Below are 27,481 nucleotides of genomic sequence, written 5' to 3'. Positions count from 1 at the left end.
CTACTCGGGAGGCTGAGGCAGAAGGATTACCTAAGCCCAGGAGTTTGAGGTTGCTGTGAGCTTGATGCCACGGCACTCTAGCCCGGGCAACAAAGTGAGATTCTTGTCTCCAAAAAAAAAAAAAAAGAAATCAATGTAGGAAAAAAGTACTCCAGAAACCAAGTTAAAATGAAATGCTTACATGTATGCTATTAACTTGACTCTTAACATTAAATAATTTATGATTAACATAATCTAAAGACAAAGTTTACAAAGAGTAAAAGATATGCTTTTATGGCAAAAAAAAAAAAAGTCTTTTATTAGAATTCTTACAAAGTTTTAAATAATGGATTAAAATTTCAACTTTAAAGTTTGAAAAGGTTGATTACCTAATAATCCTAATGTTAAGTTCTTTTCATAATATATCAAATGCAGAAAGTGGTTTAAGTACATACACTACCCCTTGAAATGTACCACAATGTACAATGAAAACACAGCTAATTTTTTAGACATATAATTACGACCTATTTTTTAAAAAATATATGATCAATACATAAAATTTAAGAAGAGATACATAAAAATAAGAAAATTTTCAGTCAGCCATAATTCTATAAACAGCAATAGCCAGTTCATTTGTTGAACACTCACATACATTATGTAACTATATGGAGAGTTTATAAAAGGCTAATTCCATATTTTGTTTCCACTAGTATACTATACACATATATATAGCTATATATTAATTTTTAACATAAGTATTAATACTAATCACTTTTGACTAAGATCAAATGCAAAATAAATACTCAGGTCAGCTTCTACTAATATTTACTCTAAAGTTTTTAACAAAGTTTTGGTGAAGTCAGTATTTACAAGTTTTAATGCCCAGACTATCAAGTGATTTGTTTTTAGAATGAAAATCTTGCTTCGCTATTTCACAAAGAAGAGAGCTCTAAAGTATACAATTATAAAAATAAAGAAAGCTCTTTACTGAGTTTTCCAATTTGCAAAGACTCCTCAACTAACCCTGGTTCATTGAGACTGCAGTCATCAACATGGGTATACAAAGAAGTCCAGTTCTGTCCATCTTTGGATACCTGGAAAACCCAATTTCTCAGTGCAGACCTTCCATAACCACGAGCATGTCGAAGTGTATAAGCTGATGGTATCACCCAGAGACCCAGATCTATGGCAAACCAGGCATTCTTATCATCATTGCTGTGACAATTTAGAGCCGAATTATCACGACTTAATATGTCTTCTAAGCGGCCATAAGGTAGATTTCTTCCTTCTGATGATGTTACTACTACAAGTCCATAAGCAGCTGGATTTACCCATTCATATGCAGTTCTATACAACAATAAAGAAAAATTAACAATGTTAATTGCATTTATCTATATTAACTTTTAAATATAAAATGATATTTAAATAAAATTCTAGAATTAGCAATTTAGATGTTTTCCTCATAAAAAGTAATTTGGATAATCTTAAATTTAACCTATGAAATAAAATTCCTTAAACAATAGGACACTCAAAGAATGGTTAATAATTTCATTCTACTTCACAGAATTCTTTTTCCAGATGAATACTATCACTCTAGCTTAAATAGAATGACTTACTTTGCATTTGTCCCAATCCAGTAAATGATTCCGTTTTCATCAAAATCATGCTGGTGCCGAAATATAAAATTTTGGCCTTCTCTTAATTTTCGAACAAAAACAAATGAAGATCGGTCAAAATCATACCACTGCTTTGCTACCTAAATCAAAGAAAATATGGGAGACATTCATTCACCTTAATAATGCTATTTTCAAACACATTACCCACTTTTTTCCTATACCTTTAAAGTGAATTGTTTTATTATAACAAATAGTCATTTGAAAACATTTGAAAAACACATAGAAAAATAAAAAAGTCCTACAACTAAACCACCTCACTCTTAATATCATGGAGCATTTCTGGCTGGGCGTGGTGGCTCACACCTATAATACTAGCACTCTGGGAGGCTGAGGCAGGAGGAGCACTTGAGGTCAGGAGTTTGAGACCAGCCTGACCAACAGCAAGACCCCATCTCTACTAAAAACAGAAAAAAATTAGCCGGGCGTGTTAGTATGCGCCTGTATTCCCAGCAACTTGGGAGGCTGAGGCAGGAGGATTGCTTGAGCCCAGGAGTTTGAGGTTGCTGTGAGCTAGGCTGATACCACAGCACTCTACCCAGGGCAACAGAATAAGATTCTCTCTCCCTCAAAAAAAAAAAAAAAAAAAAAATCAGAGTATTCCTTTAGTCTATTATTTAAAATTAACAGATAGGATATAACAAAGTCTTAATCACAGTGTGCAAGAACATTTTTCTATTATCATTTATACATTTTAATAGCTATATAAGATTCAAGTTAGTAGAAATAAGTATATATAATCACTTGTGAAATTAAAAATAAATTTAAAAAATTTTTAAATATAAATAATTGGCCGGGCACGGTGGCTCACGCCTGTAATCCTAGCCCTCTGGGAGGCCGAGGCGGGTGGATCGCTCGAGGTCAGGAGTTCGAGACCAGCCTGAGCGAGACCCCGTCTCTACTAAAAAAATAGAAATAAACTATATGGACAACTAAAAATATATATAGAGAAAAAATTAGTTGGGCATGGTGGCACATGCCTGTAGTCCCAGCTACTCGGGAGGCTGAGGCAGTAGGATCGCTGAAGCCCAGGAGTTTGAGGTTGCTGTGAGCTAGGCTGATGCCACGGCACTCACTCTGGCCCGAGCAACAAAGTGAGACTCTGTCTCAAAAAAAAAAAAAAATTACTTGGCATTCCTTTATTGATTGTAATTAAGGTTTTGGTCACTATTTCAGTACTAAAAAGAACTATAATAAAACTATAATAAACATCTTCATGTAGAAAGCATTCATGGTATACATAAGATTATTTTCTTAAAATTAGATTTCTAAAAATGCATTTACTGGGTCAAATTGTATTACCATAACTCTAGGTACACACTTCCCAAACTGCTGCTTTCAAGGGCTAAACCACAGCTGAGAATGCTTATTTCACCACGCCACTGCCAGAAGCTCACCATTTTCAAGAGATACTGTTCGAGAGATTCAACTGTAGCTAAAGGTTCCATCTTCAACATTCTGCCAGTACGGTCTATCAGTGCAGTTTCACCGGGTGCACGTTCCAACCGAAATCGTAATCTTCTTGTAAGTATCTATGCAAAAATTATCAAAATCCTTTAGAAAATGCCTCGCCTTTTTCTCAGAACTGCAAAAATGACAAATACTACATAACCATAACAACTGAGATTTATAAAGCATAACTATAATGGAATTACTAATGAACAAATGGCCTTTTCCCACTAAATGTTTTATCCTTAAAAGGTCCACTGAGTAAGTAACAGTGGCTACGGAAAAAAAAAAACAAAACTGGGTAGCAGTACCTGACCCTATACTATGGAAATTGAACAGAGTAAGTTACCAGTGGCCTACAGAGTTGCTTAGGCTGCGTGAAGTCTAAATTCCTCTCAGTCCTTTTATGTGCAGTCCACTGTATCACCTGCAGTCCCTGTCTCACATCCCCCTCTTCCCACAAACCCTTCAGTTTGCTTGGCCTGGTTGTCTAAGCACATGTACTAAGTCTACCAGCAGCCCTTGTAGTTCCAGTTTCCAGAGAGTGGGGGCGCGGAGTGCCCAGTGCTGGGAGGTTTGGGGCACGCTCCACTTTTGTAGGCGACCTTGCCAAAGTACAGGTGCAGAGAGAGAAGCAGTAGGCAATGGGTAAAGTTGAGCTTTGGTTGCCAAAGAATAGGGAATGTGAGGGCTCACATTCTAAAAATTAAGTCATTTTCTTTTGCAGGACTCTAGTTCTTGTCCTCAAAGAGTTGAAAATACAAATGTAGAAGAGAGCCAACAAATAATAAGTGGTAAATACGGGGTGGTGAGTGCATTAATAAAGATACTCAGGGAAAGCAGATGAGGAGACAATTAGGGAAAGCCTGGTGGTAGAAGGCCTTCAAAGACTCAGATGCCATTTAAGCTGGACCTTGAAAAGCGAATAGGGCTTTATAAGGCAATTTAGACCAGAAGGCTCAATCAAGGCAAAGACACAGACCATTAAATGTTTGGGGACCATTGGATAGTCGGCTGTGACTAGAACAAAGGTCCTTAGCCTTTTTTTGGCACACCAGTTCTTTTGAAAACATGGTAAAAGTTATGGATGAGCTTCCCAGGAAAATGTGCATGTACCTATCAAAATATTTTGCATATAATTTTATTGAGAAAAATTGTGAAAGACTTTGAAATGGAAAAAAAAAATTACCTGGTGTCTTGCCTCACTCACTCTTCTGGGTTATCTATGCCTTTCATTGTCATGGAGCTATTGTACAACTTTGTAATTTGTAGAAAATGATAATAATGGAAATTAGGTTTGCCCAGTGGAGATGCAATTAATTATTACTCTGACCAATATGTATTAGCAACATTCCTGATTGCCTATATATGTGTCTGCTTCTTTAATTCTCCCTCAAACTGGATTTTTTTTTGTTTTATATGTTTGATTGTTGTTTATTTTCTTACTCCCACTTCCATCCCCCTCAGAATGTAAACTCCAGTTATCTTCTTTCCCTCTCAAACTTCCCCTTACATCTCCCTTCACAATTCCTCCCACAGTGGTGACTACTAAATACTGATTTTCCTGAAGAAAGAAGTAGGGGTCTGAAGCATGTGTTTCTTTTAAAAGAGGAGTTCCGTGAGCGCGGTGGCTCACGCCTATAATCCTAGCACTCTGGGTGGCCGAGGCGGGAGGACTGCTTGAAGCCAGGAGTTGGAGACTAGCCTGAGGAAGAGTGTGATCCCCAGACTAGCTGGGTGTGGCTGCAGTCCCAGCTACACAGGAGGCTAAGGCAGGAGGATAGCTTGAGCCCAGGAGTTCGAGATTGCAGTGAGCTATGATGAGGCCACTGCACTCCAGCCTGGGTGACACACAGGGAGACCCTATCTCCGCAACCCCAAAAAAACAGAACATTAAGGACAAATTGCTGCACCTCCAAATCAAGTTCAAGATCACTGTCATCTCATCAGTGTGTTTGTATTTTGCTTTCCCTATATTCCCACCACCCAGAAGAGAGCTTGACACGTGGTAGGCACACCAGTAGTTGCTTGTTGAATCAATAAATTAATTCCTTTTCTTAAAAATCTTAAATTGGTCACAGGACAGAGTAGTTACTGATATACTGCAATCAGCAGACAGTTTGAAAAGGGCCAGAGGGGCCTCTGTCAGGCCCAGCACAGCGGGACGAGGAAGAGCCTGAGCTCAGATACTTTTTTCCTCTGATGGGCCCCACAATAATTAGTCTAACTCGACCAAATACTATGTGTCAACAAGATGCTGCTTTGTAGATGGACCCCCCAAAACCCCTGTGGTAAAAGACAACATGAGTTTGTCTAAAGTCTGCATATCCTACATGTACTTCAAGTTGTGAACAAAGCACTAAAGGTTCTGACATCTTCACTTAACAAAGCCACAAAACAAAATCTTGAACTGGTTTTTAACACTTAACTAGTTCCCTTATTTATGGTCAAGTGCAGCATAGGACAGACCACATATACAACAGTGATCCTGTAAGATTATAGATGTATGTGGGAGATACTATCTAGAATTTTGTGAGTACATCATAAAGTAGGTATACTCTATGATGTACTTCACAATCATCTAATGACACATTTCACAGAATATACCCCTGTCATTAAGCAACCCATGACTATACTTAAATAAAATCTTCACTATGTATTCATTTAAAAAACAAAAAGGTAACTTGCTAGAATTTCTAAATAAATTCAAATATACATAGTTCAAATAAATTTATTATAAAGCACTTTAACAGAAGTATTAAATCTCTAACTTATAACCACAATTTTCCAGGTAAATTCTTGAAAAGTAGCTAATCAGCTCATTCCTTTAAACCCAGAATATATTATACAGGATATGAGTAAACCTAATCTGAAAATCTGAAATGCTCAAATGTGAAACTTTCTGAGCACTGACATGATGCCTAATCAGATTTTTAGATTAGTTATGCTAAACAGGTAAATATAATACAAATATTCCAAAATCTGAAAAAATCTGAAATCTGAAACACTTCTAGTCCCAAGTATTTCACAAGGGATATTCGACCTCTATAATCTAAAGCAAATAAACTTTTAAAAATAAAAGAGAGCTTTTAATCCAATACATTTTAGTAAGCAACAGGTATAGCAGCACTAGCAACTTTAGGTAGTTTTATTCTTGCATAAATGTTAACTAAAAACACAATCAAAGATTTTTTTTTTTTTTTTTTTGAGACAGAGTCTCACTCTGTTGCCCGGGCTAGAGTGCCGTGGCGTCAGCCTAGCTCACAGCAACCTCAAACTCCTGGGCTCAAGCGATCCTACTGCCTCAGCCTCCCGAGTAGCTGGGACTACAGGCATGCACCACCATGCCCGGCTGATTTTTCTATATATATTTTTAGCTGTCAGCTAATTTCTTTCTATTTTTAGTAGAGACAGGGTCTTGCTCTTGCTCAGGCTGGTCTCAAACTCCTGAGCTCAAACAATCCGCCCGCCTCGGCCTCCCAGAGTGCTAGGATTACAGGCATGAGCCACCGCACCCGGCCCACAATCAAAGATTTATATGTGCATTTTGGTAGCATTTTATGCTGCAAAATTAGCAGAGAGCACATACCTGGCCTTCCTATCTTTGGGCCTTGCACAATCTCCTAACATGAAAAGTACATAATAAAAGATATTGGTGCTCCTAGGACTGTATAAGCAGGTGAATTTTCCAGTCTTGGAGACTTATCTCCAACCAATTCACTCACCAAGAATAAAGCCTAAAAATGATGAACCAAACAGTCCCCTTTCCTTCTATTATTCTGTCTAAAACAAAACACAAAGTAGCCCTCTACATCTTTTTAATTAACATATAGAGAATGTTAGGTGCACTAACTGCACTATGTAACTCCCTAAATAAGCACTCTAGTGTAGGAGTGTAGTGGCTTCAGTAATATTACTGTGTTCTCAGGGATATGGAAACTGTTGTTTGCTTTGAATAGGCATTAATTTGGCAAATATAGATCCTTAGTCACTTATTAAAGGCTATATTTAAAAGAAACTATTCCATGCAGAATGCAGGATAGGTTGGACAAAAGTAAGATTCCAAGCAGAAGGACCTGCTAAGAAATACTAAAGAAACCCACAAAAAGTGTGATAAAGATGTACGCTGGTATATTAGCAATAAAATGTTTGTTTTTGTTTGTTCACATCTAGATCCCAGCTAACAAAAGAATAATTGAATGAATGGGATGTATACATGAAGATCTATCTATCTATCTGCAGAGAGAGAGAGACTGAGAGAGAAGGAGGAAGAAGAGGAAATAGGCTATAAAACCATGTGATCAACAGGAATCGCAAGACTTGGGTGATTTGGCTCTAATCAATAACATAATGAAAGAAATGGGCTGGGCGTTGTGGCTCACGCCTGTAATCCTAGCACTCTGGGAGGCCGAGGCGGGTGGATCATTTGAGCTCAGGAGTTCGAGACCAGCCTGAGCAAGAGTGAGACCCTGTCTCTACTAAAAAAATAGAAAGAAATTAGCAGGCCAACTAAAAATACATAGAAAAAATTAGCCAGGCATGGTGGCACATGCCTGTAGTCCCAGCTACTCAGGAGGCTGAGGCAGAAGGATTGTTTGAGCCCAGGAGTTTGAGGTTGCTGTGACCGAGGCTGATGCCATGGCACTCTAGCCTGGGCAACAGAGTGAGACTGTCTGAAACAAAGAAAGAAAGAAAGAAAGAAATGGTGCTTTAAATGTTTTCAGATGTTTTTTATGCTGAAAACATGGAAATAAAGAAGGGACTTATCATGGTCTGAATGTCTGTGTCACCCAACCCCCCTCAAATCCCTATGTTGAAACTTAATCCCCAGTGCAGTAGGACTCGCGGTGTTGGGAGGTGGGGCCTTTGGGAGTGATTAAGGCATAAGAACAGAGCCCTCATCAATAAGATTAGTGCCCTAGTAAAAGGCCTGAGGGAGGATGTACACCCCCTTCCACCATGCGAAGATGCACCTATGAGGAACAGACCCTCAGCACATCAAATTTCCTGGCACCTTGATCTTGGACTTCCCAGCATCTGGAACTATGAGCAATAAATTTCTGGTGTTTATAACTTACATGGTCTGTTTTGTTAAAGCAGCCCAAATGAACTAAGGGCTTGACTCAATTGTACACTAAGAGGAACACTTTCCTCTTTTTTCCACTGATAAAATATCTTTTTCCCCAGATGATCTACCAAATATGATTTGATACTTACAATAAATAATAAATGAATAAATTTATCATTTCCAGTGATTTGATCACAGTAGATTTGAAGTACCAATACATTCACGAATCATTAAAAAGATCAAATGACTTTTAAGCTAAAAACTTTAAAGAATAAGCACAATCATTTTTATTTTAATCCAATAGGAAAGGAAAAATTACAAAAAAATAAAAGTATAGCACTGTGCCTAGATGCATTCAACAATACTAGCTACTGCATTTTTCATGGTTACCTGGAGGTTATATGTAGATCCTGGTGTATCATACAAATGGAGAGGTAGACGTTCAATAGATTCTAATACAGCTATTAACTTTCGAATTAATGCAACTGCTGGTCGACTGTGGGAAAAAAAGTTATTGTGAAGAGCTTTTGTATAATTGCATGCAAATGTTCATGTAGAAACTGGAGTAACTAACCTCATACAGACTTCTACTTTTTCATGAGTGAAAAGTTTAATTTTGCATTAGATTACTTCTGAGTAAGTAGAAATACTCTCACAATTCAATTTCTTTAACTTAAGAATATTTCATTTTTCTAAAAACAATGCTATCAATTGCTTTCTAAACAGATACGTAATTTATTTTTGTAAAGTTTAAATAATTTTATTATGTGATATTTGAAACAAGAAAAAAGGATATGAAGCAACAGTTTTGAAAATGACAGTTTTTAATGGCAAGGGTATCATAACATACGATTTCTCACACATTGTTAAGTGTAAACTGGCATAGCATTTCTGGAAAGTAATTTGAAAATTTGATTCAAGAACCTTTAAAAATCAGGGCAGGGGCTGGAGAAAAAAAAAAAAGAACCTTTAAAAATCATCTTTAAGAGCTGGGTGCAGCAGCATGCACCTGTAGTCCCAGCTACTCAGGAGGCTAAGATGGGAGGATTGATCAAGGCCAGGAGTTCAAGGCTGTAGTGAACCTGTGAATGGCCACTGCTCTCCAGCCTGGGCAACACAGTGAGACAACCCTGTCTCTTAAAAAAAAAAACCATAACATGGCTGGGCGCGGTGCCTCACGCCTGTAATCCTAGCACTCTGGGAGGCCGAGGCCAGCAGATCGCTCGAGGTCAGGAGTTCGAGGCCAGCCTGAGCAAGAGCGAGACCCCATCTCTACTAAAAATAGAAAGAAATTATCTGGCCAACTAAAAATATATATACAAAAAATTAGCCGGGCATGGTGGCGCATGCCTGTAGTCCCAGCTACTTGGGAGGCTGAGGCAGGAGGATCGCTTAAGCCCAGGAGTTTGAGGTTGCTGTGAGCTAGGCTGACACCACAGCACTCACTCTAGCCCAGGCAACAGAGGGAGACTCTGTCTCAAAAAAAAAAAAAAAAAAACTATAACCTTTAACATAGTATTACCACCTAAGGAATTTACATAAAAAGATGTTTCCACTGAGACTAGCACATTTAAGTATTAGTAATAATTTGCAAAGGGCTAAAATGTTTAATACAGTAATATTTCAATAAATTAAACACCCATAAAGATATACACTCATGAAAAAATGATATTTGAAATTAATAAAATTAGGCCAGATGAGGTGGCTCACGCCTGTAATCCCAGCACTTTAGGAGGCTGTGGTAGGAGGATTGCTTAAGGCCAGGAGTTCAAGACTAGACTGGGCAACACAGCGAGATCTCATCTTAAAAAAAAAAAAAAAAAAAAAAAAAGAGAAGAAAAAGAAAGAAATTAGCAAGGTGTGGTGGGGCAAGCCTGTCATCCTAGCCATTCAGGAGGCTGAACCAGAGGGATCTCGAGCCCAGAAATTCAAGGCTAGAGTGAACTTTGAGGGCATCACTGCACTCCATGCCCAGGTGACAGAGTGAGACCCAGTCTCAAAAAAAAAAATTTATTGAATAAATTTTATAATTTATTATAAAAAATTTAATCACATTCAAAAGTAGACCAAATAGTAAAATAAACCCTTATCAACCCATGGTCCAGCATTAGCTACTAATGGCCAATCTATTTCTATCTATATCCCCACCCAGTTCTCGCCTTCCTATTTATTTTCAAAAAATGCCAGAGAGCTTATCAATTCATCCAGAAAAATTTTGAGTATGTATTCCTACAAAAAATTCTTAAAAAAAAAAATTATCACACATAAAAAAGAATTAACAATTATTACTTAGTATCTTCATGTATTTAATCAGTGTTCAAATTAAACAAGCATGTAATTTAAACTAAGTGATCCCTGCACTCATTCCAGAAAAGTAATTTAAATAAGTTTTCTTTTATTCTATCAGATTAAAAAAATAATTCAAATTTTTCATCTTATTATACACTTATAATCTATTTTTTATTAAATAAGAGTTCCTTTTTGTGTATAAATGCTTCATTAGACTTAATTTAAATAAAGTATACCAACTGTGCAAACATTACAAACATAATTAAAAGAAATTTGGGGTTTACCTTTCATCATCTTCATTTTCACTAAAGGCTGTCTTGAAAACATTTATTCTTTCAACCAGTTGACTACAATCTTGTTTCATATCCAAATCCACACTCTAAAAAAAATAAAAAGTAGAAAGTACAGAAAACATTCTGAAGGATTTTACTGAAATTTATCAAAAACTCATGGATATATGAATATTAATATATTATAAAATTATCAAATACATTGCTTTGACAAGGGACCATGGGAAAAAATTATCAATACAATTTGAATTAAATCATTAGTCATTTAATCTTTCAATTCAAATTCTTTTTACTATATGACTAGTACACCATGGCCAACATAGAATTTTCTCCTTCTTTAATGTTGTTATGTAGTCAGCAATTACAATGCAAAAGCAGTGTTTCTCCAAGTACACAAGATGATTTCAGGCTGGGCGCGGTGGCTCACGCCTGTAATCCTAGCACTCTGGGAGGCCGAGGCGGGTGGATCGCTCAAGGTCAGGAGTTCGAGACCAGCCTGAGCAAGAGCGAGACCCCATCTCTACTAAAAAAATAGAAAGAAATTATCTGGCCAACTAAAATATATATAGAAAAAATTAGCCGGGCATGGTGGCACATGCCTGTAGTCCCAGCTACCCGGGAGGCTGAGGCAGTAGGATCGCTGAAGCCCAGGAGTTTGAGGTTGCTGTGAGCTAGGCTGACACCACAGCACTCACTCTAGCCCGGGCAACAAAGCAAGACTCTGTCTCAAAAAAAAAAAAAAAAAAAAAGATGATTTCAGATTATATATCAATAAACATTTTCCATTTTAACAGCACTATTTACTTTAATGAGCATTAAAAAAAGTGGTACATGAAAACCACAATTTCACAGATATTACTAAGTGATATAATATGATATATCACTGTAATTTAATAAATAGGAAAAAATGCAAATGGTAAAATCTACAAAGGGAATATGAAATTCATTGAAGTTAAAGTGAATCTTAAGAGTGCATCACGACACACAATGATTAAGATAAAGAAATTAAAACGTGGCCGGGCATGGTGGCTCACGCCTGTAATCCTAGCACTCTGGGAGGCCGAGGTGGGAGGATCACTCGAGGTCAGGAGTTTAAGACCAGCCTGAGGAAGAGCGAAACCCCGTTTCTACTAAAAAAATAGAAAGGAATTAGCCAGACAACTAAAAATATATATAGAAAAAATTAGCCGGGTGTGGTGGTGGATGCCTGTAGTCCCAGCTACTTGGGAGGCTGAGGCAGAAGGATTGCTTAAGCCCAGGAGTTTGAGGTTGCTGTGAGCTAGCCTGACGCCACGGCACTTTAGCCTGGCAACAAAGCGAGACTCTGTCTCAAAAAAAAAAAGAAAGAAAGAAATTAAAACACCAAGTAAAACTGAAACGGGAAGAATCCTTTCCTCCATTAAAATAAAGAAAAAAAATTTTATCATAATAAAGAGATATTCAAGGTAGGCTAAATCAAAGAAAAATATATGGTTATTAGCAAATACTTGCCAAATATTCACATAAACTCCCTAAACTTTCATTGTTCATAAATTAATTTTATACGTATGATTTAGGTACTTACTCAAAATAAACTCAATTATTTGATTTGACTGGCTCAAAGTAATGATACAACTTAAAAGGCTGGAGAAATTAAGAAATATAAACTTTACTCAGTTTTCAAGTATTTTTTAATAAAACAAACTAAAAATCACCCTACCAAAAGGACAGCTACAAATAATTTTTAAAACTATATTATTTTTTTTCTCTACTACTCAATAAACTTACATTGTTTAAAACAGTAAGAAGTGCTTGCACCAAGCCACTACTGCACATTTCATATGGTGAAATTGTGTTTTCATCCTTCAAAAGCACAATTAGGTTTTCTAAAGCTGTCTTCATTAAATCTCTCCAAGTGTTCTCACCCTCGATACACTAAAAGAAAAAAAAATTTTAATGAAGACAATCAAAAAACACAGCTCTTAAAGTTAACATCAATTATCACGAAATAAATTAGATATTAAACATTAAAAGTTCAAATTATTAAAGCAAATTATCTCTACCCAGAGGTTAGCAAACTTTTTTATAAAGGGTCCAGCATAAAGATTTTAGGCACTGCGTGTCACACAGTCTCTGCCACATCTATTCAATCCTGCTGTAGCACCAGAGCAGCCATAGACAAAATGTAAATGAATAAGCATGGCTATGTGCAATAAAATTTTATTTATGGACACTAAAATTTTATTTTTATATAGTTGTCATGTGTCATGAAATATCATCCTTCTTTTGATTTGTTTTTAATCATTCAAAAATATAAAAACCATTCTCACCTCACAAAGTTATACAAAAACAGGTAGCAGGCCAGATTTGACCATGGGCCGTAATTTGCTGAACCCTATTCAACAACCACGATATAAAGGACAGAGGGGAAAAAAAAGAAACTAAAATTCACTGAGTCATAAAATCTCAAGGTTGACATACTTGTCTATTTGTATGAAGTTCCCAAGATGACTCTAACTGAGTTGCTATGTTTCTGAGTGTTACCACTACTCCACGAGGCATGCTTTCAACAGCTTTAAAGTGGTCATCATATAAATCTCGAGCCATAGTTCGTACCTACCAAAGTAAGCATAGCAAAATGTGAAATTTCACAATTAATAATTTTACCAAACCTTCCCGTTTACATGAATGTATGCAACTTTAAGAATTAAAATGTTTGTGCCATCTCAACCTCCAAAGAATGTTACTATTCATATATGTCAAAGGTTATAATGGTTAAAAAATACTATAATAGATTTTAGCAGTGTTAACTAAAACAGAACTTCTAATTTTTAATTTTTAGTGGACTTTATATGCAAAGTGCTTATTTCATTGAAAATAAATTTATACAATCTGCAAAAAATTAACTCTGTTTCTTCTTATAAAAGTAACCTGTTCACGGTGAACCAATTAGAAAATACAAATAAGCAAAAAAAAAAAAAAAGAAAGAAAAAAAAGAAAAAGAAAACCAAACCACATATAATCCCATCAACCGAAGCTGACCATTTTAACATTCTGGGGTATACTTTAGGTTTTATGTCTTTTTTTTATTTATATTATTCATACATACTATACATGACACTTACATATTTTGCAATGAGAAGGAATGACCCTACGGTCAATTTGGGCACTAAATACCTGTCATTCAAGTTAAAATAAAGTTATTTGAGAGAACAACCCATAAATGTTCTAGGCTTGCATCTGATGAAAGTTAGTACATGATACTAGTTACAAATATATGCTTAAATAATGTAAATTTAGGATTTACTTGATTCTATCATATTATAATCACAAACTAACCCAGTATAACTCTAATAGAAAAAAATTTCTCCCTAAACTACTTATTAATAATAATACCTTTCCATTCTATTTTGGTATCCCCTTCAGAATTAAAAGATAGCACGTTCTAGATATTAGACAACTTTGAAGAAACTACCCCTTTATAAAATATTAATAAATAAAAACTGAGGTTAACACTAATAATTAAAATTATTTACCCAAAATTAGTACATTCCAATATGTACCATTTATACACACAAAAGAATAGCCAACTACTGAGTTGCTACTAATTTTAAATCAATGAAGTGAATCAATATTTTTTTAAGAACACTAAAACGTAAGATCGAGACGACGTTCTCATCGATTTTTTTTCCGTATCATGAAATTTCAGTTCCTCATGAGTTAGTCTAGATTTGGTTAGTTAAAACAACATATTAGGGCCGGGCGCGGTGGCTCACGCCTGTAATCCTAGAACTCTGGGAGGCCGAGGCGGGTGGATGGCTCGAGGTCAGGAGTTCGAGACCAGCCTGAGCGAGACCCCGTCTCTACTAAAAAAATGGAAAGAAATTATCTGGCCAACTAAAAATATATATAGAAAAAATTAGCCGAGCATGGTGGCGCATGGCTGTAGTCCCAGCTACTGGGGAGGCTGAGGCAGGAGGATCGCTTAAGCCCGGGAGTTTGAGGTGGCTGTGAGCTAGGCTGACGCCATGGCACTCACTCTAGCCCAGGAAACAAAGTGAGACTCTGTCTCAAAAAAAAAAAATAAAAATAAAAAATAAAAAAATAAAAATAAAACAACATATTAGGTATTTCAAAAAATTCCTGAGATAGGTGAGTGGTAGTCAGCTTTATTCAAGGATTCCACATTTAGAAAGTCAACTATTCACCGAATGTATTTGTAACCTCAAAAACAATACTCACAGTGCCTTCACAGTCATCATGGACATGTAAACAGTGCAGCAAAAAAATCTGACTTGTCTAATTTGCATGTTCCTAGCTGAGTTCAAACAAGGTGAAACTCTTGTTTCAAGTTTCACACTACAAACGAGTGTCTTACTCACAATCTATTTAGTATCACATTTTTCCAATTTCTGTGTTTTGGTGATTTCACTATTTAATATGGCCCTCAAATACAGTGTTGAAGTGCTATCTAGTGCTTCTAAGTGCAAGAAGACTGTGAAGTACCTTAAAGGAAAAATGTGTGTGCTAAATAAGCTTCACTCAGGCGTAACAGTACTGCTGACCAACTCAATGTTAACAAATCAACAATACACCATTAAATATTTTTGAAAAGAAACACATACCAAACAAGGTAACAAAAATACTGTCACCACTGGCCCAAAGAAATCTAACCCAGCATTTCCCCTAGAAGCAATGGGTCAGTATTCACAGCAACTTTATGAAATATAACTACTATGAATAATGAAAATTGATTGTATTTAGCTCAAATTCCTTTTGGCATCTCATGGCTACCTTCAACTGAGTGAGCTATATTTTTTCCAATGCCTTCAATATACCCTGAATAAGAAATCTATAGCTCCACATTCTTTTTAAAAAAACACAGAAGCAATCAAAATATTATATGGTTATATAGGCTAATATGTATTTATTAAAAAAAAAAAAATCAAAGGTATGTTCTTTCCAAAGTCTGGCATCTGGAAATACCTTGGGCATAACTCAGAACATTCACAACAGGAAATGAAAACATGAACATCTTTATATAAAAAAATCTGTTCCGGCTGGGCGCGGTGGCTCACGCCTGTAATCCTAGCTCTGGGAGGCCGAGGCGGGTGGATCGCTCGAGGTCAGGAGTTCGAGACCAGCCTGAGCAAGAGTGAGACCCCGTCTCTACTAAAAATAGAAAGAAATTATCTGGCCAACTAAAAATATATATACAAAAAAATTAGCCGGGCATGGTGGCTCATGCCTGTAGTCCCAGCTACTCGGGAGGCTGAGGCAGTAGGATCGCTTAAGCCCAGGAGTTTGAGGTTGCTGTGAGCTAGGCTGATGCCACGGCACTCACTCTAGCCCGGGTAACAAAGTGAGACTCTGTCTCAAAAAAAAAAAAAAATCTGTTCCATATAAAAACCATTATTAGAATTTCTATGATCAAAGTCATAAAAATACAAGTACCCTCCCCTAATGCCAACCATCTACAAGCATTCTTTGCATACTGTATTTAAAAACTATTTTATATTACCACTATAGGTAAAATAAATACATTAGTCACCAGAAAATGTTGACTCTAACTATGAGATTTTAATTTAATTCTTTAAATTCTTTTTTCAGGCCAGTCACAATGGCTCACGCTTGTAATACCAGCACTTTAAGAGGCCAAGGTGGATGGGAGGATTGCTTGAGGCCAGGAGTTCAAGACCAGCCTGGACAACATAGTAAGACTCCCATCTCTTAAAAAATTATCTGGGCGTGGTGGCACATGCCAGAAATCCTAGATGCTCAGGATGCTGAGGCAGAAGGATCACTTGAGCCCAGCAGCTCAAAGTTGCAGTGAACTATGATCACACCACTGCACTCCAGCCTGGGCAACACAGAGAGACCCTGTCTCTGAAAAAAAAATTAAAAAGAAAAAATAATAATTAAATAATTCTTTATAAAAAATGCAAAAACAATTGATAAAGATGGAAATATACTGGCTGTATTCTAAAAGAACAAAGCATATCTGATGAATAGAATTAGAAAATTAGTATTATGATTTTGAAGGTGGAGCCAGTAACGCATTTGCTCCTGTATCTTTTTGAAGTAGTGATTTCATCTAAGATAGTCATTAAACTAAGCATCAAAATAATCTGAATTCAGAATCAGGCAGTTAAGTTGCTGTCTCCTAATGTATAAAATATGAATTGTAAAATATAATGAACAGGCCGGGCACGGAGGCTCACACCTATAATCCTAACACTCTGGGAGGCCGAGGTGGGAAGATCGCTCGAGGCCAGGAGTTCGAGACCAGCCTGACCAAGAGCGAGACCCTGTCTCTACTAAAAAATAGAAAGAAATTAACTGGACAATTAAAAATATATAGAAAAAATTAGTTGGGCATGGTGGCACATGCCTGTAGTCCCAGCTACGTGGGGGGCTGAGGCAGGAGGATCACTTGAGCCCAGGAGTTTGAGGTTGCTGTGAGCTAGGCTGACGCCACAGCACTCAGCCCGGGCAACAGAGTGAGATTCTGTCTCAACAAAAAAGAAATTACATAATGATTATTTTCAATCCCACTATATCACTGAAAATATTATTAAGAATAATTTCAGTATGAGTTTAAAGTTTTTGTGACATTAATAAGTAAAATAATTTAAGTTTTATTCTTTATCTCATATTGATTTCCATTTTGTTTCTGCTTTAATACTGTTATTCAGTGTATGTATAAAAACAATACATAAATAAACACTGTAAAAAATAATGAATACAGAAAAAAGAAAAGCTACAAAGGGTAGCTTAAGTTACATGGCTCAATTTTTTCAATGCTTATAATCAATCTATCACTGAAACTTTACCAAGTCAATACAAAAGACAGTGAAAAAGCACATCCCACAAATACCTTTTGCTTTGTTTTCTCTAACTTTGATTTCAGTTTTCTGCCTCTTTTGCCAGTCCAGCCAGTCACAAATTCTGAACCTTGGGGGAGAAAAAAAGAGTATTTCACAGAACATACTTTATTGCAATTTAACATATTCATTTATTCTTACCTATTAAACTTACATATCTACATACTTACCCAGAGAAGTTTCTGCAGTAAATGAATGTTTGGTTCCTCTATTAGATTCAAATACAAAACCAGGTAAATCTTCTTTCAATATTGTAGCTTGCTGACCATCTGAGTTATGAATAGCAATTTCTCCTTCTTTCAAACATGTTAGTGACCAATTCCCTACAGTAAGTTTAGTAGGTCCTGGTGCGGAGAGTATAGGTTGACTTGAAGTAGATGGCTTTACTTGGCCTCGGGCTCTTTGTAACTTCTCTAAGAATTCACTTCTGCTTTCTACAAAGACAGAATGCTTGTTTTAAAAGTCTTACTCCTTTCAAATATTCCATTTTTTAAAAAAAAACTACATAATAGAATATTAATTTTGTAAAATAAAACTAAATTAGTAAAGTTTTGTTCTTTGGTATCCTCTTACTGGTTTGATCTATTTAGGTTCAGGCATAAAAGCAATCCTATAGGCTTAATTTTTTAAAACATGAGGCTTCTGGGAAAGATATAACCTGAGACAGCAATATACCCATGTAATTTACCATTTCATAACAGAAGACAGCTTTATCTACAAGATTGGAGGGATTAAAAGTACCTTTAGTGCTGTTCCTTGTCTCATAAAAAAGGCATCTATGAAGTGTTTTCATGGAATAATTTTTCACTGATACTAAAAAATTTGGCCACATGATCATTAAGGATGTGCTATTTCCATGACAATGGTAGCAAAAATATGAGCAGGAAAACAAATTACAGAAACTAGGAAAATATTTTAATTGAAACAAAATATTACCTGAACTATCCGATCCACCTTCAGGACTACCACTTGAATACATGGTGGCAAGTTTTCCATCCAATATAAATCTGAACCATCCATTACTGCCATTAGATAATTCCAAGGCTGCTGCATCACTCCAAATATATAAGCAGTCCCTTCCCCTAATGATTGACCAGTCTCTCCAATGATATGGTTTACCTTGCTGCAATTCTTTAGCATCTTCCTGTGGTTCATCTTCCTAAATGGGTAGAATTATTTAACAAAACAGTGAAAATAATTTCTATTTCACATATTCATTTTTCAAAAACATGATCATGAATCGAATTTAGAATTTCAGTTGCCTATAGTTTAATATGTATTCAGATCAAATACTTATAACTAAATCTTACAAATATGCCCTAAAAATGTTAAGAAATTCATATAGGCTGGGCACAGTGGCTCACACTTGTAATCCTAGCACTCTGGGAGGCCAAGGCAGGAGGATCGCTTGAGGTCAGGAGTTTGAGACCAGCCTGAGCAAGAGCGAGACCCTGTCTCTACTAAAAATAGAAAAATTAGCCAGACATGGTAGCACACACCTGTAATCCCAGCTACTTGGGAGGCTGAGACAGGAGGACTTTGAGGTTGCAGTGAGCTATGATGGGGCCACTGCACTCTAGCCAGGGTGACAAAGTGAGACTCTGTCTCAAAAAAAAAAAAAAAGAAAGAAAGAAATTCATATAAATAATGACCTAAGTTATATCATGTCCAAGAGTAATAGTAAAGACCAATGGAGTAGAGCACTATACACAACTAGCTAATAGTCTAAGACTTTGGTAAACTCACTCTAGGCCTAACTGACTATTTATTTAAAAATGTAGGTTTACATGGGATCAATGGTATCCAAACCTAGTGGTGCAGCAAAATCACCAGAGTTTTTTTTTAAAATAAATTCCAAGGCCCCAACCTCAACCAAGTGAATCAAATATACTAGATTATTCCTATAATCATATAGATATTTTAGAGAATGTTTAAAAAAACAAACCTATAAACATTTTGTAGCTTAGCCTAGGATCCTAAAGCTTTTTTTAATATATTTAAAGATTGAGAGTATGCACATAAAATGATTATGAATTTCTCTAAACATATCCATTGTAAACAACTAAAATATGGATAAGATATATAAAAAAAGTTTATTCAAGTACTAAACAATAGTCAACTCAGGACTGTAATCCCCAAGAAAATGAAAGCAAATGACTTTCTTAGAAGCAGAGACAATTTTCTGGCAATGCAGAGGTCAATGCAGAGAGGCAACACAGCAATATGAGCTGAGAAAATGGAGATCAGAATTTGAGGAGGCTAAAGCAACTGGAATATGTGAAGTCTGAGTTCAGTATTAGGGAACTAAATAGAAAAAGACCTCCAGAAATCTCCAAAGTGGTTTCCACTGAGTACTAGATCACTCATCCATAGGGTTATATTCCGTAAGTCTGGGCAAAGAACAACTGGAAATTTGGAAACTGATTAATTAATTCCCAGAGATCACACAAGGCACTCAGAGATTCATGTTCGAAAGAGCCAGAGTAGAAAATCAGCATGAGGCCAGGCATGATGGCTCATGCCTGTCATCCCAGCACTCTGGGAGGCCAAGGAGGGAGAATCGTTTGAGCTCAGGAGTTCGAGACCAGCCTGAGCAAGAGCAAGACCCTGTCTCTACTAAAAAAATTGAAAGAAATTAGCTGGACAACTAAAAATATATAGAAAAAAATTAGCCAGGCACGGTGGCGCATGCCTGTAGTCCCAGCTACTCGGAAGGATGAGGCAGAGGATTGCTTGAGTCAGGAGTTTGAGGTTGCTGTCAGCTAGGCTGACGCCATGGCACTCTAGCCTGGACAACAGAGCGAGACACTGTCTCGGAAAAAAAAAGAAAAGAAAAGAAAAGAAAATCAGCATGAATAACCCAAGGTATTCAGTGAAGATCTCAGGGAAATTACATATTAGGAATCACAGTATAGCTATTGTAGAGCTACTCTAGTAAAGCTTAAAACAGGCCTCAAAAGAATTTAATTTTCTCTGAAAATAACAGCTTGTCAGAATAAAACCCAACATTCTTTAGAAAAAAACCCCAAATCTAGCACTCAACAATATTTACAATGTCCAATATCCAATTAAAAATTACTAAACCATGAAGCAGGAAAATATAATCCATAACCAGGAGAAAACAGTAACAAACCTAAAAATAAGAACTGACAGAACTATGACACAAGGATATTCAAACAAGTATTATAAATATTTTCAAGTAGGTAAAGGAAAGTAACATAATGAGAAAACCAAAAAAAAAAAATACGAAATACAATATATAAAATGAAAATTTCACTGGATTGGATTAGTGCAGAAAAAAAATCTGTAAACTTGAAAACATAGCAGCAGAATCAATCTGGCATGAAGCAAAACAGAAAAGACTTTAAAAAAAAAAACAATTTCAGTGACCTATGCAATGATATAAAGCAGTCTAGTGTGTAATTTGAAACTCAGGCAGAAAGAGTAGAGAAAAACACTTGAAGCTAAAAAATTTCCAAATCTGACCACAACTCAAATAAAATTAAAGAATACTGAGCAGGGGTATACACACGCACAAATGCACCCAAGTATACACACCCTGAACATAGCAAGACACGTCAATCAAAGTCAAAATGCTGAAAACCAGTGAAAAAATCTTAAAAACATACAGAGGAAGAAAGACACATTACATACAAAGGAAATAACTTCTCATCAGAAACTCTGCAAATCAGACAACAGAACATCTTTAAAGTGCTAGAAAACAATCAAGTCCTGTAGGCAATGAAAATATCCATCAAAAATGAAACAAATACAGATATTTGTGGATAAAATCTGAGAAAATTCTCTGACTTGCCTTTTCACTTTCTTAATGATGTATTTTGAAGAGCTAAAGTCTGTAATTTTAATAGCATGCAGCTTACTGATTTTTTGTTCTTTAGAGTATAAGCTTTTAAAGTCCCATTTAAGAAATCTTTGCCAAGCCCAAAGTCACTAAGAGATCCTCTAGAACAGACGTCCCCAACCTTCCTGGCGCCAGGGACCAGTTTCATAGAAGACTATTTTTCCATGGACAGGAGCTGGGGGTGGGGTGCAGAGCTCAGGCAGTGATGCGTGGCCTGTTTACTAACAGGCCATGGACTGGTACATGGCTGCAGCCCAGGGGTTGAGGACTGCAGCTCTAGAATTTTTACAATTTTAGTTCATATATTTCAGTCTTTGATTCATTTTGCTAATTTTTGTACATGGTATATATGGTAAGGGTCAAGGTTCAATATTTTGCATATGCTATCAACTTGTTAATTTTTCAAAAAGATCAGTTTCCTGATTGAATTACTCTTAGCACTTTTGTTGGGAATCAGTTGACCACATGTGTGGGTCATTAATATATCTTCATGCTATCATCAAACTTTCCTGATTACTGAAACTTTATGAAAGACTTGAAATCTGCTGATGTACTTCCTTTAACTATTTTCCTTTTCAAGGTTGCTTTAGCTAACTCAAATCCTTTGTATTGATATTTATATATAAATGTTAGAATCTACCTGTTAATTTCTACAAAAAGACTGCTGGAATCTTGGTTGGGATTGCTGTAACCTGTTTCTGAAGTAAAAGAATTACAGAGAATGTACTAAGAAAATACTTTATGTTTTGTTTTTTTCTTAAATTCTGCAGTAATTCTGACAATCAGATTTAGAAAACATACATACACTGTCTTTCACCTCTCTCAGGATTCTACAATTACAACTCACACCCTGCCATCTTTTTCAAAAATATTACTGCTCTGTCATTAATATATAGGCACTTACTAAATGTTAGGAATAAATTTTGTTGACAGTAAAGATGGATAAGGTATGTTTTAAACTTGCACTCTAAGGTTAAGAGTTATCCATGAATACTGAAACTAGTAGGTAAAGTTTAATGAGAAATAGCATATTTACATAGTCTCGAATTAAATACCTACAAATTACTTATTAATTACAAAAGGAGAAACAGTAACTTTATAGTAGTAGAGAAACCTGGCAGAGACAAACTTAACCAAGTGATCCAAGTTAACATTATCAGCAACAGGGCAAACAGACATCACGTGCCTCTGAAAAAGAACATTATTAGTATTCCTGCTAAAACTCATAACCTGAATCTAATCACAAAAAACATGACACAAACACAATGAGGCTCTTTGCCCAAATTAACTGGTGTGTCCTCTTCAACAATACTGAGGCAATGAAAGAAAAAGAAAGGCTTGCAAACTGTTGTAGGTTCTCAGGAATACGATAACTAATGTAATGTGTGCTCCTGGATTGCAATCTGGACCAGAAAAAAAAATGTTATTAAGGACAAAGGTAAAACTTGAATATGGTCTCTGGATTAGATATTAGTTTTACATAAACATTATATTTTCTGATTAGTACAAATTTTGATAATTATACTAGGATTTTGTAAGAGAATATCTTGTTTTTTTGCTCAAGTATTTAGGTGTAAAAAGGGGCACTCTATATCCAGCTTACCATCAAATAATTTTTTTTCTTTTTTTTTTCAAGATAAGGTCTCACACCGTCACCCAGCTAAAGTGAAGTGGCTCACTGCAACCTTTAACTCCTGGGCTCAAGCAATCCTCCTGCTTCAGCCTCGGGAGCCGAGAGGAATACAGGTGCACATTACCACGCCCAGCTAATTTTTCTATTTCTTAGAGAGATAGGGTCTCCTTCTTGCTCAGGCTAGTCTCGAACTGCTGGCCTCAAGCAATCCTCCCGCTTCGGCCTCCCAGAGTGCTAGGATTACAGGCGTGAGCCACCACATCCAGCCACAAATAATATTTTTTAAATGCACATACAAACACACAACTATCTGAGAAAATTATACAGCAAATGAGGCAAAATGTTGATGACTAGTGAATTTGGACAGAGGATATTCTGATATTCTTTAACTACACTTATGTAGTTTAAAAGAAAATTTTTTTAAAAGAAAATTGACCAATTTAAAAAAATATATAGCATTATTTCATATTGCTATTATTTTGACAAAAACTATCAAAAACTGAAACTAGATTTCCTCAAAAGAAATTCTTGATACAGCTACAAATAAGACCACTCACTTTTTCTGGTTTTGATTCCTCTTCATTCTCATCATCAGAGGAAGGACCTGCCAAAGTTGATACTTTGCTAATTACACCAAGTCTGGCTAGCTGATCCAAAAAAATATCACCACCTTTATCTACCAAATCCCTTATGATCTGCAAAGCCAGCAAGTGGCCATCATCATCATCCTGGGGGAAAAAGAAAAAAAAAAAAAAAAAGGAAGTACATAATTGCAAGGAAGGAAAAATGAAAAAAGTAAAGTAAGTTTAGTTGCCCGGAGCAGACAAATGCAGTAATTTACACAGACAAAATAATCTACTGAAACTAGAATAAAATTTTTACTATCTAAAGGGAATTAATGCTAACAAGAGTCTCCAAAAGAAAAGAAAACTGACCTCTTGATCAAGGACAGTTGCAGTGATCTCCACTAGTATTGTAGGCAAATTGTGACCAGCATCAGAATCACAAACTTCTTTTAACAGTGCTTCAGAGCAAAAATGAATCATTTTTCGAATTAGAGCAAGACTTGCTTTCCTTGAAAAGTAAAAAAAGAATTTTATAAAACCAAATTAAGAAGCTAAAACAAATCAAAATGCATGAATTAATAAAAACTGAAGTATCCAACACTAAGTTTTACACATTCTGCTAAAAAATATACTTAAAGAATACAAAAAATTGATACCCAATTCTAGCACTATAGTTTATGTTCATTTTTGTGGGAATTTCATTTATTTTTTTATTATTAATATATTGAGCTCATCAAAGCTGACTTTTTATAATTTCCTTAAATGTGTATAATTTTCATTTTACATACATTAACCAATATGAACGTTAATATACTATGAAAATTTTAGAAAATCAAGTAAAAAATAATGTAATTACTAAGGAAAATTGAATAAATTGTAAATAAACTAAAATTTCTTATAACTCAAAATACAAAGAACTTAAAGTACCTAGTTTACATGAAAAATAAACTTTGAATTAAAGTATTTTTGTCCTTTATCAAATTTAAAATCCATGTTCACTATAATTTACATTCTCATATAAGTGAAAATAAGAGATCCTAATAATCCCATGCCCCAAAGTATTCCCAGTGTTAAGTTGGCATGCCTCCTTTCCCTTCTGTTTATCCATTGCTTTGCTTAGAACAAAGGAGACACTTGATAAAGTCACACAAACTAACCTCAATTTTATAACAAGTAACCTGATCTTTTAAAGTAAAAAACATATCCACACACATTTAAATTATAACAGAATAAGACCAGACTGATCTACTATTAATATGTAAGAGCCAATAAGCAATTCATTTAACAAATATTTTCTAAGCATCTGACAATATTCTAGGCACCAAGCTGTAGCTGTAGATACTACCCTTGAGGTGACTGGACGGAAATAAAGAGGTAAAAATTGCAATTGGTGTCCTAGAGAGGCACCTGACATAGCTGTATTATTATAGCATGGGGTTTCTAGGTATTTCCTAACTTTCTCTAGATGAATGCATAACATTGTGTTTTTTTTAATTAAATTTGTGGGGTTTTTTTGTGAGACAGAGTCTCACTTTGTTGCCCAGCTAGAGTGCAGTAGCGTCATCACAGCTCACTCCAACCTCAAACTCCTGGGCTCAAGCAATCCTTCTGCCTCAGTCTCCCACGCAGCTGGGACTACAGGCGCACACCACCACGCCTGGCTACTTTTTTCTATTTTTTGTAGAGACGGGGTCTTGCTCTTGCTGAGGCTGGTCTCAAACTCCTGAGTTCAAGCAATCCTCCCGCCTTGGCCTCCCCGAGTGCCAGAACTACAGGCGTGAGCCACCACACCCAGCAAAGTATTATATTTTATTACAAATTCAAGTACATGATAGAAAATAGTAGGTAGACAGAGAGCAAACTGCCCTAACAATGGGTTCCTCACAGTTTTTGTTAATGAGAATTTATATTCAATTATACAAATCAGTACTTATGTGTAATAATTTTATATCATGATTTCAATTAACAACTGTATAAGAATGTTTACATGTTATCTGTCACTATCACATACTGAGCCATTATGAGCCAAGAATCCTTTTATGTACTTTAAAAATATTACAAGTCATTTAATCCACACAACAAATCCTATGAGGTAGGTTTTATTATCTCAGATTTACAGCTGAACATACTGAGACAAAAAAGGTTAAATCAGTCTACTGTCACAGAGCTAATAACTTACAGAGCCTGAACTCAAACTCATCTCTTAATCAGTATATGATATATACTATTCATAACATAAAATTTTCCTAGCACTATTATATAAATTGTGAACATTTAGCTTATAGTCTGTTCTATTAAAAACAGCACTATCTTTGTGGAAACTTTTTTCATCTATCTTCAGTACAGAAAGGTTCCTGCATCTAAGAGTCTAAACACTTTCACATGTATCGAATGTGTATGAGTACCATATCCATGCCAGGAAACTGATTCAAAAAAGGCTATTAGCAGCTTAAATTATCACTAGATATGGATATTTATAATACATTCCTCCCTTTTTTTTACTTTTTAAGGTCCTCTTTTTTAAGCTTCTTAAATGCCTAATGGGTGATAATGACATCAAATTTTATTTATTTTTAAAATGTTTTGTTTTTTACTAGTAAGGAAATATATTTTTCCATGATAGTTTTTGCTGTTTTTCCTCTTGAACACTGTGCCTTAATGTCATTGGCTAACTTATTTAAATGTGCTTTGAAATTTTTACCATCAATTTATACATGTTCTTTGTAATAATAAAGATAGTATTCTTGGTCATATTTGCTAACAAATATCAATCTCATGGAATGTTTATTTAGATTAAGAGTTTGTATTCTGGGGCTTTTGTGGCTGTAGGTAATACTGTTGCTGATATGTAGTAGTTTTGTTTTTCACATAATATAAATTTAAAATTTGACAGATTTGACTAACATACAAGTTTTGAAAGTCATTCTTCCTATTAAGGTCTGATAAACATTCAAGTATATATTTTGTTTTCTTAAGCTTTTTAAAAAAAACTTATGTTAAATCCTCTAGAATTTGTTTAGATTTAGAATATAAAGGACCAAGAGGATTTTTTCAATCAAACTATAAAGCAGATATTCTAGTACCATTTAATAAATAATTCTCTCTCCTCTGATCTTAGAAACCTCCATTATAACACATTCAATTCCTATATATAATTGGCTCTATATGAGGAACCATTCTATTTCATAGGTTTATACACTCTTCTGCTAGTTATCATAAAGATTTCACTACTAAAGGTTGACACTAGTTTTTCGTATTTTTTAAAATAATCTCACCTATTTATTCTTCCAGATGGACTTTGGGATCTGACAAATTCTAAAACAAATTCTGTAGTTATTTTCTTTAGAACTGTATAACCTATAAATTAATTATGGAAGAATTTATATCTTTAGATTATTTCATTCTCATCAAAGAATAATTTCTGCCTTTATCCAACCAAGTCTACTTTTCTCCCTCAAATTGTTTTTTTTTTTTAAAGAAAGAAAAAGGATTCTCTAGGATCTCTGGTTTGCTAAAAAGTAGACTCAATCTTTGTCCATTTATTTACGCAAACTCCTAAGATGTTTACTTACCACACCTCCTCAAAATTCTATGTAGCTTTCTTCTAAAACAGAGTGGAAAAGTCCTCAGTCTAATAATATCTTACAGAGAGAATAATCAGGTTTTTACAAACTACTCCACCATTGATACTGCTATCTTTTTTTATTTTTGGAGACAGAGTCTTGCTCTGTTACCCGGGCTAGAATGAGTGCAGTGTCGTCAGCCTAGCTCACAGCAACCTCAAACTCCTGGGCTTAAGCAATCCTCCT

General features: G+C 35.5%; 2 protein-coding genes across 5 annotated transcripts in view; one reads left to right on the top strand and one right to left on the bottom strand.

Annotated features, from left to right (window-relative positions):
* Positions 1 to 3,170, top strand: part of AP4S1 (adaptor related protein complex 4 subunit sigma 1) — a 74,078-nt gene extending 70,908 nt beyond the window's left edge. The window contains exon 6 of the mRNA XM_045569313.1: positions 2,966 to 3,170. Coding sequence (XP_045425269.1) covers positions 2,966 to 3,001 — 36 coding nt within the window. The 3' untranslated portion in view covers positions 3,002 to 3,170. The remainder of the gene's footprint in view (positions 1 to 2,965) is intronic.
* The window catches only part of HECTD1 (HECT domain E3 ubiquitin protein ligase 1), an 87,594-nt gene that overhangs the window by 26,842 nt on the left and 33,271 nt on the right, over positions 1 to 27,481 (bottom strand). For all 4 annotated transcript variants that reach the window (XM_045569203.1, XM_045569218.1, XM_045569227.1 and 1 more), the window contains exons 11-22: positions 24,042 to 24,180; positions 23,664 to 23,834; positions 18,548 to 18,770; positions 17,782 to 18,045; positions 17,605 to 17,681; positions 13,209 to 13,343; positions 12,516 to 12,662; positions 10,743 to 10,837; positions 8,560 to 8,665; positions 3,050 to 3,184; positions 1,596 to 1,735; positions 1,003 to 1,326 (exon numbers count right to left, since the gene is read on the bottom strand). In XM_045569203.1, the coding sequence (XP_045425159.1) occupies positions 1,003 to 1,326; positions 1,596 to 1,735; positions 3,050 to 3,184; positions 8,560 to 8,665; positions 10,743 to 10,837; positions 12,516 to 12,662; positions 13,209 to 13,343; positions 17,605 to 17,681; positions 17,782 to 18,045; positions 18,548 to 18,770; positions 23,664 to 23,834; positions 24,042 to 24,180 (1,956 nt within the window). The remainder of the gene's footprint in view (positions 1 to 1,002; positions 1,327 to 1,595; positions 1,736 to 3,049; positions 3,185 to 8,559; positions 8,666 to 10,742; positions 10,838 to 12,515; positions 12,663 to 13,208; positions 13,344 to 17,604; positions 17,682 to 17,781; positions 18,046 to 18,547; positions 18,771 to 23,663; positions 23,835 to 24,041; positions 24,181 to 27,481) is intronic.

This window comes from Lemur catta, chromosome 1, assembly GCF_020740605.2.
Source record: "Lemur catta isolate mLemCat1 chromosome 1, mLemCat1.pri, whole genome shotgun sequence".
Taxonomy (NCBI): domain Eukaryota; kingdom Metazoa; phylum Chordata; class Mammalia; order Primates; family Lemuridae; genus Lemur; species Lemur catta.
This window is presented reverse-complemented; position numbering and strand designations above follow the sequence as displayed.